The 12,203-nt window shown below is 36.8% G+C and overlaps 1 protein-coding gene across 2 annotated transcripts in view; it reads left to right on the forward strand.

The window, feature by feature from the left end:
- The window catches only part of FRY (FRY microtubule binding protein), a 324,059-nt gene that overhangs the window by 163,997 nt on the left and 147,859 nt on the right, over positions 1 to 12,203 (forward strand). For both annotated transcript variants that reach the window (XM_082602261.1, XM_082602262.1), the window contains exons 4-8: positions 471 to 610; positions 5,300 to 5,390; positions 5,617 to 5,696; positions 5,814 to 5,894; positions 10,743 to 10,911. In XM_082602261.1, the coding sequence (XP_082458387.1) occupies positions 471 to 610; positions 5,300 to 5,390; positions 5,617 to 5,696; positions 5,814 to 5,894; positions 10,743 to 10,911 (561 nt within the window). The remainder of the gene's footprint in view (positions 1 to 470; positions 611 to 5,299; positions 5,391 to 5,616; positions 5,697 to 5,813; positions 5,895 to 10,742; positions 10,912 to 12,203) is intronic.

Below are 12,203 nucleotides of genomic sequence, written 5' to 3' on the forward strand. Positions count from 1 at the left end.
TTGGCAGAAAACCATACATTGCATTACCACTTAGGTTATTTGTTTGGGGGATAGACTTGCTTATTTCACCTAAGCCATTAAGGTAATCATATTAATTAATGTATTTATTTATATAACAAGCATTTTTGAGGACCTAAGTAGTACCAGTCACTGTATTTCTTAGATGCTGTGGGAAAATAATTTCTTTGCAGTCCATGAATAACCTGTATGCAATTAACATCTGACTTCTAGAATGAAAGGGAGTCAAAGTAATTATCTTTCTTAAACCACAAAGTTATTATATTAGGAACATCTGTCAACAGTAAGAAACGGGTTCTTGGGAATGTACTATTAAAGATTATTAAGGAGAGGACTGTGATAAACAAGAAAATTTTGTAGTGACTATGGTTTGGAGTTATTTGTGAAATAAAAAGTTTCTCAGTAATTGGCAGTGCCACCAAAGCTTTTTAATCGCCTGCTTTTCTCTGTAGGTCATCAGTTCAATGAGCTCCCTTTCTGAGTACTGCCTGCCTTCCATTCTACGTACGTTATTTGACTGGTATAAAAGGCAAAATGGCATTGAGGATGAATCGCATGAATACAGACCAAGAACCAGCAATAAATCCAAAAGGTACACTTCTCTTCTGTAAGGATTATGAGGATTATAATTTTTTCTGTCTTTCTTTTTCTTTCTTTCTTTTTTTTTTTTTTTTTGTGGTACATGGGCCTCTCACTGTTGTGGCTCGCGGGCCCAGCCGCTCCGCGGCATGTGGGATCTTCCCGGACCGGGGCACGAACCCGTGTCCCCTGCATTGGCAGGCGGACTCTCAACCACTGCGCCACCAAGGAAGCCCTCTTTCTCGTTCTTTCTTTCCTTCTTTTTCTTTCTTTCCTTTCTTTCTTTCTTTCTTTTCTTTCTTTCCTTCCTTTCTCTTTCTTTCTTTCTTTTCTTTTCTTTTCTTTCTTGAAACAAATCAAAGTGGGAGTTGGGTGGCTTCTACATCTTCCTGCCTCTTTACACATGAGCACCACCTTGTCTAGCAGGTGGCACATTTGGAGAATTTGTCACTGCCAGCTGTCACAGGTTGAAAATTCTTACACGGCCTTATTTTGACAGTGGTGGGGGCAGGGTGTCAAGGACCCTAGGTAACCCTCTTGCCTGCTTCTGTCCTGGGCCCTCTCTCCTCCAGTCTGCACCTGAAGGCAGAAAGCCTGCAGCAGGCCCTGCACGACATTGCCTAGATATTTGGATCTGCGTTCGTAACCTTGAGTGCCCAGGGTACTGTAGTGCAAAGGACGCTGGGATGGACCTTAGAGGTAGTCATGGAGCTGCCACTAATTAGCCATGTGGCTTTGGCGAGCTCCCCAGCAGCTCCCCAGCTCCCAGCCTTTTCGTGACAAAGGGGGAAGTCCGATCACCCCATCTCTAACTTCCCTTCTAGCTGAGAATTTTGTTGATTGGATTTGAAAAGTGGAACTTGCTGCTACATGAGTTCTTCAGCCATAAAACTTAAGATTCTCGTTCTGTCCAATGAATGTATGTCCCCCAGAATTTTAGGTAAATATGTATAATTTCATATGTTTGAAATCAACCTATTATAGCAAGGTAGCAAATATAAGAAAGTTTAATACATTTACCTTTCTTTAAAAAAAAGAGATTTTTCAAAGCACTTAGATTTCTCCACATGGGTTATACATTTTTTAATGCTTTTAAAGACAATATAACTGAAATTAATCACTCAGAAAATCAGATATTAACTCCTACTTGTGAGTGATTTATCCCTCTCATTTTTCTTGACACTCCTAGTACTTAAAAATATGTAAACTTCTCTTGAAATTGAAGACCTATTATTTTACCAAATTACATTTCATCTGAACTTGTAATTTCATTTTGTAATATGCTTGAGTCTATTCAAGATTCATTTACTTATCATTTTGTTTGGGGGAGAGATTAATAACTTTTGCATATTGAATAATTATTTTAGTTGAAGAAGAATTTTTTTTAGTGGAGATATAATTCAGATACCATAAACTGCGTCCTTTTAAAGTGTGTAACTCAGTGTTTTTAGTATATTCACAAGGTTGTGCAGCCATCACCACTGCCTAATTCAAGAATATTTTTATCGCCCCCAAAAGAAACCGCATACCAATTAGCAATCTCTCATAAATATTTTTAATGTATCAAAGTTAAAGGTAAAATTTCAATCCTGTGTCTGAAAACGGTTCAGCCTGTATGATTAATAAATTAATGGCGTCATTTTAGTATTTCCCCCTATTTCATGTTAGCTTATGAATAGATACTAAAACTTTCTAGGGGTGGAGAGTGGCGCAGTTTTAGTGAGTTTTAGTTTTGTCCTGTTTTGGCAGAATTTAGTTACTAAAACTAGATTGTTCATGAATTGATTTCTTTATGGATTGAAAAGAATAGCTTTTTAGGTTGTATTACTGATTATTTCCAGGAGATCAGAGTAATTGCCGAGATCAAACAGAGAATCGGGACAGTGAAATTCAACTCAATTGCATTTTAGTTAGCACTTGAAAGTTTAAAATAAGAGAGAGAGAATGTGTGTTTGGGACAAAGCCAAAAGAATGAGGGTCTCTAGAACATGACGTAGCTAATAATGAGGGTTTCTCTTAATAGAAACAAGAAAAGAGGAACTTAAGGAAGAAGCATAAGCAACTGAAAACAGTCAAATGTGATGGATGTGTATTTGGGTTATGATTCCTTTTTTTTTTTTAACATCTTTATTGGAGTATAATTGCTTTACAGTGGTATGTTACTTTCTGCTTTATAACAAAGTGAATCAGTTATACATATACGTATATCTCCATATCTCCTCCCTCTTGTGTCTCCCTCTCACTCTCCCTATCCCACCCCTCTAGGTGGTCACAAAGCACCGAGCTGATCTCCCCTGTGCTTTGCGGCTGCTTCCCACTAGCTATCTATTTTACGTTTAGTAGTGTATATATGTCCATGCCACTCTCTCACTTTGTCACAGCTTACCCTTCCCTCTCCCCATATCCTCAAGTCCATTCTCTAGTAGGTCTGTTGTCTTTATTCCCGTCTTACCCCTAGGTTCTTCATGACCTTTTTTTTTTTCTTAGATTCCATATATATGTGTTAGCATACGGTATTTGTTTTTCTCTTTCTGACTTACTTCACTCTGTATGACAGACTCTAGGTCCATCCATCTCACTACAAATAACTCAATTTCGTTTCTTTTTATGGCTGAGTAATATTGCATTGTATATATGTGCCACATCTTCTTTATCCATTCATCCGATGATGGGCACTTAGGTTGCTTCCACCTCCTGGCTATTGTAAATAGAGCTGCAATGAACATTTTGGTACATGACTTTTTTTGAATTATGGTTTTCTCAGGGTATATGCCCAGTAGTGGGATTGCTGGGTCATATGGTAGTTCTATTTGTTGGGTTATGATTTCTAAGATTAGTATAGTATCAACATTTTGACTGCCAAATAAATTTGTCAGATGCCTCTGGCTCCTCCTGGCAGTTAGACGTCAAACCAGCAATAAAGTTGAATTCATTATTGGAAAGATATATATCTTCCTTTTATTTGAAAGCATAAATGGGCTTATTAAATAAAACAGAATCAGGAGTTTAAAATTTCATTTCTACCAAGATTTTTTTGCTACTTTTTCAAGTTCCTCTGGCCCCTTTTGGAGACCCCTTACTATAGCCCTCTTCTCTCTACTGCTGCTGGCTGTCTTTGAGAGTTTTCCCTCCCTGTGGTCTTCAGACTTCCTGTTTCTCTTCTCCATGATGTAATTTCTGGTTCAGACTTGTGGACGCCCTCTTTTTAATGCAGCTCCATATGTTTTCCTCTCCTCCCTTCGTCTGGCAGCAGCACGTTCTAGTTCTAGTGGGTCTTGGAGGGCTCCAGATGGATGGTTTGGTCCATTGCTGTTTCTCCTGGCAGGACTGTTTGTAAATGATCCTGAATGAATGAGTTCCTGCCTGGTCCATACGTTTCCCCTTGAAAGTTAAAGCTGCAGCTTCCCTCGTTGACCTGCTCTGTCATCTACCAGGCTTCACTGGACTTGCTCAAGGCTGCAGAGCTCCTCCAGAGTTCTTTTTTATATCTTTTATATGCTTTCCTCTTATTCCCTCTTGACTGAAGAGAAAAACATGCCGTATTTAAAATAGTCTTGATTTATTTTGAAAATATCTGCCTGACAAATCCAAATTCTGTCATCCTTTCTCGTTGCTTGTATTTAATACGCAGGTACTGAGCAGTTGTATGTTTGGGAGACTCCACTAAAGACACGTTTTCTCTTAATACTCAAGCAAACCTTAGTATAATTACTATTATTATTTCCATTTTGTAGATGGAAAAATTACTGGTAAGTAGAAGAGGCGTAATTTTCACCCAGGACTGTTCTACACCAAAACCAACACTCTTTTTTTTTAGTTTATTTTTTACACAGCAGGTTCTTATTAGTTATCAATTTTATACACATCAGTGTATACATGTCAATCCCAATCGCCCAATTCATCACACCACCACCCCCAAACCAACACTCTTTACCACTATTCTGTGCTAAGGAACTTTGCAGTCACTTCAGTTGCTCAGTTCCAAATCAGTCCTCAGTATATTAGAGAAGCAGGAAATGAAGGGAAGGGGGTATGAACTCACATTTCTGTCCTCCTGACGGTGCTAATTCTGCTCCCTAACTTTGGAATAAGTTCCAATGACTCCACTTTGCTCCTCCTACCTCTTCTTCTATCTGCTTTGTAATCTTTCTCTCTTCCACCACCCCCTCATATCTTCTTTCTTCCTCTCATAAATCTCAAGTGGCAAAAGGTCAAGAGGAAAGGGACAGGGGAAAAGAAACGAAATGTAATGCTGATCCTTTCTCCTCCCACTGCGGTCCTGATTCCATAGGTAATCATATTATTTCTTTCCGTTGTTTAACTCTTCACAAGATCCTCTCAGGGTCTACCTCTAGCACAGGAGCCCTGTATCATGTTTGTTTCCATTTTACAGATGATAGGTTTCCTGTGTTGAAAGGTACCTTAGAAAAGTCCACAAGATGAAACTGTAGACTCACAAATAGCTACCCAAGTTGACATGGTTGGATATTTAAAACATGAAGTCAAATATTCAAATCCAGTGTTTGTGCACTGCACCAGACTGATCATAGGAATAACTTCAGTGTGTATTTACCACTGCAGTTTCTTCATAACAAAATTGGTTTGCAGTCCACTGGGGATGAGTCCTAGATTTTTGGATGAATTACATCACTCTGAGGATATTTTCAGTGCCCATTTAATGTGAATATTTTAAATTTTACAGTGATGAACAGCAGCGAGATTATTTAATGGAAAGACGGGACCTCGCCATTGATTTTATTTTTTCTTTAGTATTAATAGAAGTTTTGAAACAGGTAGGTCATTAATTTAATGTTACTTTAGATAAGATTTATTTATCTAAAAACTACTTATGTTTTTAAGGTCAAGTTTATTAAATTGTTCATGAATTTCAAATACTATGTCATATGAATTATATTTATTGATTGTTAAAGGCCATATATAGTTCATTGTAAGTACTCTTACTGATTTGATCTTTAATATTCCCTTCCAAGTTAAGAGCCATCTTTTTTTTTTTTCCAGATTCCACTTCATCCTGTAATAGACAGTTTAATACATGATGTTATTAACTTGGCTTTCAAGCACTTTAAGTACAAAGAAGGGTAAAGTAATTTGTCATCTTCGAATTTGAAGAAGTTGGGTACTTAAAACTAAATCAAGTTTGCTCTTTTCAGATGACCTGGGGGGATTCCTAACTTGTCTAATTGTATGTTATTTAGGTACCTTGGTCCTAACACTGCCAATATGCACATTGTGGCAGACCTGTATGCAGAAGTCATCGGAGTGTTGGCACAAGCTAAGTAAGTGAACCTCAGAATTGTTCACCATAAGAACATGAGTGCCTCTTCTGCGCCAACCCAGCCCTACTCTCAGGAAGGGGGAGGGTGTGAACTTACCAGAAACTAGGGTTTATTTATGCTGTGTGTGCCCTGTCTCTGAGCCTCACAAGAAGCTCCCCAGGGCAAGTACCAAGTCTTTTTCCAATTTGTTTTCTCCTTTAGCTTTTTCACTTGGCAATTGGGCCAGATCCTACCAAGAGTCCATGAGTTTCAGACTATTGCATCCAAGAAAGAAATGAACTAACCAAAGTACTTTTCTTCCTGCTTAATTTTCCAAAGAAGTTTATCAGTTTTAAAAGTTTTGTTTTCTATATTCCATGAGTGGGTGGTTACGATATAGCATCCATGAGTGGGAAAATTCCATTCTAGAATGTGCCTTTACTATAGACCTTACTTAATTCAGCTGAGCTAAAAATGTCCAAGACTCTGTCATGGAAACAAGTCAGAAAATTCTCATTGCTAAATATATCTGGCCCCATAACACTACTTAGCAGGCTAGAACAAAGTGGTATTAGACTATTAGCAATAATATACTTCTTCCAAAAGTGATGTCACACCCTATTCACCCATCTTCATCTTATTCAACCCTGAGGCAAATCAGGCAAGATCCTGAATTTCTAGGTTAGGCAAAGGAAGCCAGAGACATAATGTGAATCCAAGCCAAGAGGCCAGCTTGGAGCAACAGTGATGCCCTGATCTTTGTGAAATTGAAACCCTCAGAAAGATTTGTATCTTCAAGAGATGGAATTTCCTAACTTAGCAGTGTGGAAACACTCAATTTATCACAAAACAAAAATTTTTTAAAGTACTTACTCAACACCTTTAGCTAGCCAAAACATAGTCAAGAACTCAGGAAACAGACCCCCAAAACTCCTTGAGGTGACTTATTTAATCTAACCCTGTTTGTCTATTCATCTTGACTACGTATTTTTTTCTAACACATAAAACATCAGTACTAGATGGAAGAGACATATACACTGACTCCCTGAGAAATATCAAGCTCAAAAACTGACAGCAACAGAGAGGAAAGAGAAACTGGCCAAAGCATACATAAGAACTAAACATTAGAGTTACCTGGACCATTTTACATGAGAATATATATTGTACTTTTATTATAGCCCATTGTAATAATTGTAGTTCATGAAAAAAAAGTGCAATGCATTTTGGAGAGATTTCCATTGCAATTAAATAATAAAAGTATTGGCTTTTTGAAGGAATAATCTACAGTTATCTGGCAAATTAACTCATGTGTCTCTACCTCATTCCTAGAAAAGATCAGAAAAATGAGTTGTTAATATATATTTTGGCTGCTTTGTCAAACCCTGGAAATCTCATCATATTCCTTTGTAATTACCCCAGGCTAACTCTCTTATACAATCATTTGGAAAGTTTAATATGCCAGAAATGACTTCTTGTGTTTTTCTTAGTTTTGTGAACTGTTCATAACAATATCAGTTACCATAGAATGACTTGCCTTAGCTACACCGATTTTCAGTTGGTTAAGAATGAATTGAGAGACAACGTCATAATTAAGGCAACATTCTAAGGTTGTAGGAATTTCCGTATTAGGTCTGATTGATGATCCACTGAGCCAGTGTTTTCTTGCCAACAAGGACTTTTTAAAATTTTCATGTCAGTATTTGTCTCAATTCTGCAATAGTAGGCTATAATAAATGCCTCAATTTGGATAATGCTCTAGTACTTTTTAGTCACAAGAAAACGCTTTCACCAGTGGCTTCTTGCAGTAATTGCAGTAATATATAGTAATCCCATTGATAAATTCTTAACCAGTCAGTATAGAGTTAACCTTTATTGATAGACAGTACAGTCTTAAACTGGTGTCATACTACAAATTATCACATTGCATTCTTCTCATAAGTACACCAGGACCATTACTTTATTGTCGCCTTAGAAAATTACTGTTTCCTTTGTTCTCAGTGGGGAAAAAAAGGATGTATGCCTATTTGGTATAGGATGGTTATCTTTTTTTAAAAATAAACTTGAGTAGTGTAACAATTCTAATTTTAGATTTTATATCTAGATCACAGGGGTAATGTACATAAAATATCTTCTTCATTCTGACTTTAGATATTAATATTTAGTTTGGTCTTTACGTTTTAGCAGAATCACTATTTTTAATCTTACTAGTGATAATGTGCTCAATTCCTGTCATTAAGGGAAAAAAAATTTTTTTTTTGCTATTAAGTGATATTCACCCAGGGTCTTGACTTTTTCAAAGTCAATTAAGTTAAAATTAGATTTTTTAAAGTAAGTTTTTTGGATTAAAATCTGACATATTCATTTAAATAGCAATGATTGCTTCTAAGATTCATTCCAAAACTGCTCTGTCTTTATGTGATATAATTTTAATATATATATTCTTATACTCTCACTTTAATAATGTATACTATACATTTTAAAGCAGAAGACTGAGTAATCATTTAGTTACTGTATTTACTAAAGAATACTAAACACTCTAGGCGTGGTCATTGAAAAGAAATTTATTTTTCCCTAAAATTGTTTTAAGGGAAAATAGATTTTAAGTGCAAACAGATTTTGGATTATTTTTATTTTAAAATAACATGTTTATGTCATGTGGGACTTTTTAAAGTAAAAGATAGCTATATTTATTTTTAAATGAGAAATAAATAGAGTTTTAGCCACTAACTTGTGAGAATACTGAAATAGTGAGGTGTACAAATAACCTGCCTTTTCCTCCCTCTCCTTGTTTTAGTCACGGATTAGAAAAGGAAAACACACTTTCTAAGTATCATGTGATCCTTAAAACAATATAACTCTAACCTGTAAAGTTACTTTTTTCTTTTAAAGTTTCACATTCCAAAATTAAAACCATAGATTTTTTTTTTTTTTTACTGTTTGGAAATAATTTGAAATAAAATATAATTTTTAAAAATCTAGTTTTTATAGATTTTATAAATTTTTATAATCTTGATTGAAAGTGTCACTTCCTTCGCTTTGCTATGCCATTTCTGCTTCCTGTCCTTCATCTATCTCTGCCTAAAACCTCTGTTCACCCTTTACCCTAACAAAAATCACCTCTGAAATCTTTGATTATCCAGCTGGAAAGAGCCCCTTCCTTCTCCAGTGCCCCCAGAGCCTCTTCAGGTGTATTATTCACATAAAGGACAGTGTGAAATATGAGAAAGTGATTTGGCCTGGGGCATTTAACCTCCCTGAAGGACCAGAGAGATCCAGGCAAAGTCCCAGGCCCATGCTAACATACCTCATAAATAATAATACTGGTTATTATTCTTATTAAAATTATTACTATTATTCACATGGCTCATGGTCAGTGCTACATTGTCTTATCTTTCCAGTTGAACTGTATACTGTTCTAAATAGACAGGGACTACATTTCACAGCTCATGACTGTCTAAGGCAGCTACAAAATAGTGGAAATTCCTGGGATTCACATCAGAAGATCACGAAGTCTCATCTCTTTCACTTTGACCTTCCAATCTGTTTCTTCATTCATAAAATGGAAACGCATTCACTACCTATTTTCTGCTCCATCGCCTTCTTAAAATCTTTTTCTTTTGTGTGCAGCAAACATAAAGAAAAATCCATAAGTTGTTTAGAAAATACAAACAATTTTAACAGATTGTTACCAAATGAACTCCATGTAACCTCCTGCATTCCAGCTGAGAACGAGAAAATTGCCAGCTCTCCCGAAGCCCGTAACAGCCAACTTGCCAATTATACACCTCTTGCACTGCCTTTTGGTGACACCATATCTGTATGTTTACCACCTCCCTTATATGTCCTAAAATTTCTGCTTTGAGGTGTCAAAAGTTGCGATTCCCAAACTTCTGGGATTCTATTAATTGGCCTTTAACTTTTATAGTCTGTGATTATTCCCCTCTGTGATCATGCCTTGCTCCTAATTGATCCTTTGCAGAAACTCAGGCTGATAGTTTCAGGAAACAAAATACAATGAGTCTTAGAATGCTTTCCTTGTTTTTCCTTTTTTTAACCAAGTCAAACCAGCCATCTCAGAAATAGTTTGGATAACTTGTTTGTATATGTTCCTTTACCCTTAGGCACTTTGACAATCTGCTACTTTCCATCCTCTTAGGATCTATTCTCTTTTTAAACTCTTTATGATGATGTTGTTGTAATAATGTTGTTAATTATTAATATTATTTTACCTTCAAACAATATAAATACCTTAAGTTCCTTGGGGACTGTGTCTTTTTATTTGTAAAATCCCATACATGATTAGAGAGCTTTTAGAGATGATTTGAATTTTCCCATTACTAGATTTTCCTTCAACCTGAAAATATTTTTTTCAATAATCATTAACCTAAAACTATAAAAGAAGCAACAACAGAAAACTGTGGAAATGGATGTAGGACTATTACTTAGCATTATTTGCTGTCATTGTCAGAAATACCTGGCCTCCTATGTTATGGCTCATCTTCTCACAGTTCGATACTTCAGGCCCTCGGGGTCTGTAAGTACCTGGGAAATTGCTAAGCCTGAGGAAATGGAGCTTTTCATCACGCTCAGTTTAAGAGCTGAACCATTTTGAGAGGCTCTAAATAACCTTGGATCTTCTCCCTAGCCTGAAGGAGACGTTGAGCATCTGATAGAATAAGAGAAGAAAGGAGAAGATGGGACTCTTTACTAACTCCTCCATATCAAAACCTTTACAAGATGACAGCCATTGTACTTCAGCTGATTCGAAGGTCCCCGTCACTGTGCCCTGTCACTCTTAGATGCTGGGGACCTGCATTACAGTTACTTTCCTACCCATTATTTGATAAATCACTCACGTTCTCTTGTTAGATTCCCTGCTGTAAAGAAGAAATTCATGGCAGAGCTCAAAGAATTACGACATAAAGAACAGAGCCCGTATGTTGTGCAAAGCATTATCAGCTTGATAATGGGGATGAAGTTCTTTCGAATTAAGATGTATCCGGTGGAGGACTTCGAGGCCTCTCTCCAGTTTATGCAGGTACTGTCTTGGGCAGGAGAACTAAGGGGCTGTCAGCTTGAAGCATCTGCCTTCCTCAGAGTGACTGACCTGGACTGTGAGAACCCATTCGCTCGCCCATATGGAAAAAAATCCTATGCTTTTCCCTCAATAATTCATACAGGGCTTCGTAACGAAGTAATAGAGTTTCAGGCACTTAATTTCATTTTTAAACTCATATCACCTTTGGAGTAGGGTATACAGTGGAATCTTATTTGTAGACTTCTTTTTTCTCTTTTTTACCCATTGGCTGCATATTGTTCTGTCAATAAAATATAGCTGATTTTTTACTTTTGGAGATCGATAGCATTGAGTTGGCGATGTTAATATTTCCAGGCATCAGAACTTTAAGTAATGATATCTTTTTTACTCATGCTATAAAAAGGAATCAATTTTTAAAAAATCAACTAAACCATACAGGTTTAGGTGTCTGTGACACAGTGTTCACCATTATGTACTAAAAAAAGAATTATTGCTAATGAGGATTTCCCAGAATACACAGCTCTATTAGTTCTTCTGTGTGTGTGTGTGTGTGTGTGTGTGTGTGTGTGTGTGTTTTGTTTTGTCTTGTTTTTTTGGCCACGAGGCAGGCATGTGGGATCTTAGTTCCCCGACCAGGCATCCAACTTGTGCCCCCTGCATTGGAAGCGCAGAGTCTTAACCACTGGAATGCCAGGGAAGTCTGCACAGCTCTATTAGATTTTATAAAACTTTAGTATCTAAAGGGATTTTTTTTTTTCTAATGCTGCTGTGAATTAGATCTAGTGAGGATCTTAATAAAGAGTTTAGATACAGGGGTTAGGAGTGTAGGTTGTACCACTTCATACCCACTAGGATGGCTATGAGCAAAAGGACAGACAACAGCAAGTTATCTGTTGGTGGGGATGCAGAGAAATTGGAACCCTCATACACTGCTGGTGGGAACGTAAAACAGCACAGCAGCTTCTGAAACAGTTTGGCAGTTCCTCAAATGTTTAAATCTAGAATTACTATATAATCCAGTAATTCCAATTCTAGGTATATAGCCAAGAGAAATGAAAATACATGTCCACACAAAAACTTGAATGCAAACGTTCATAGCAGCATTATTCATAATAGCAAATGTCCAGGATAGGCAAATCGGTAGAGACAGAAAGTAGATTAGTTATGTAGGGCTGGAGGAGGACGCTGTGGATGCAGAGGTCAGGGATGCCTGCTAACAGGTGCAAAGTTTCTTTCTGGGATAATGAAAAGGTTCTAAATTTGATTGTGGTGAAAGATGTACAATTGTGAAT

This window comes from Mesoplodon mirus, assembly GCF_964341445.2.
Source record: "Mesoplodon mirus genome assembly, chromosome: 17".
NCBI classification, from domain to species: domain Eukaryota; kingdom Metazoa; phylum Chordata; class Mammalia; order Artiodactyla; family Ziphiidae; genus Mesoplodon; species Mesoplodon mirus.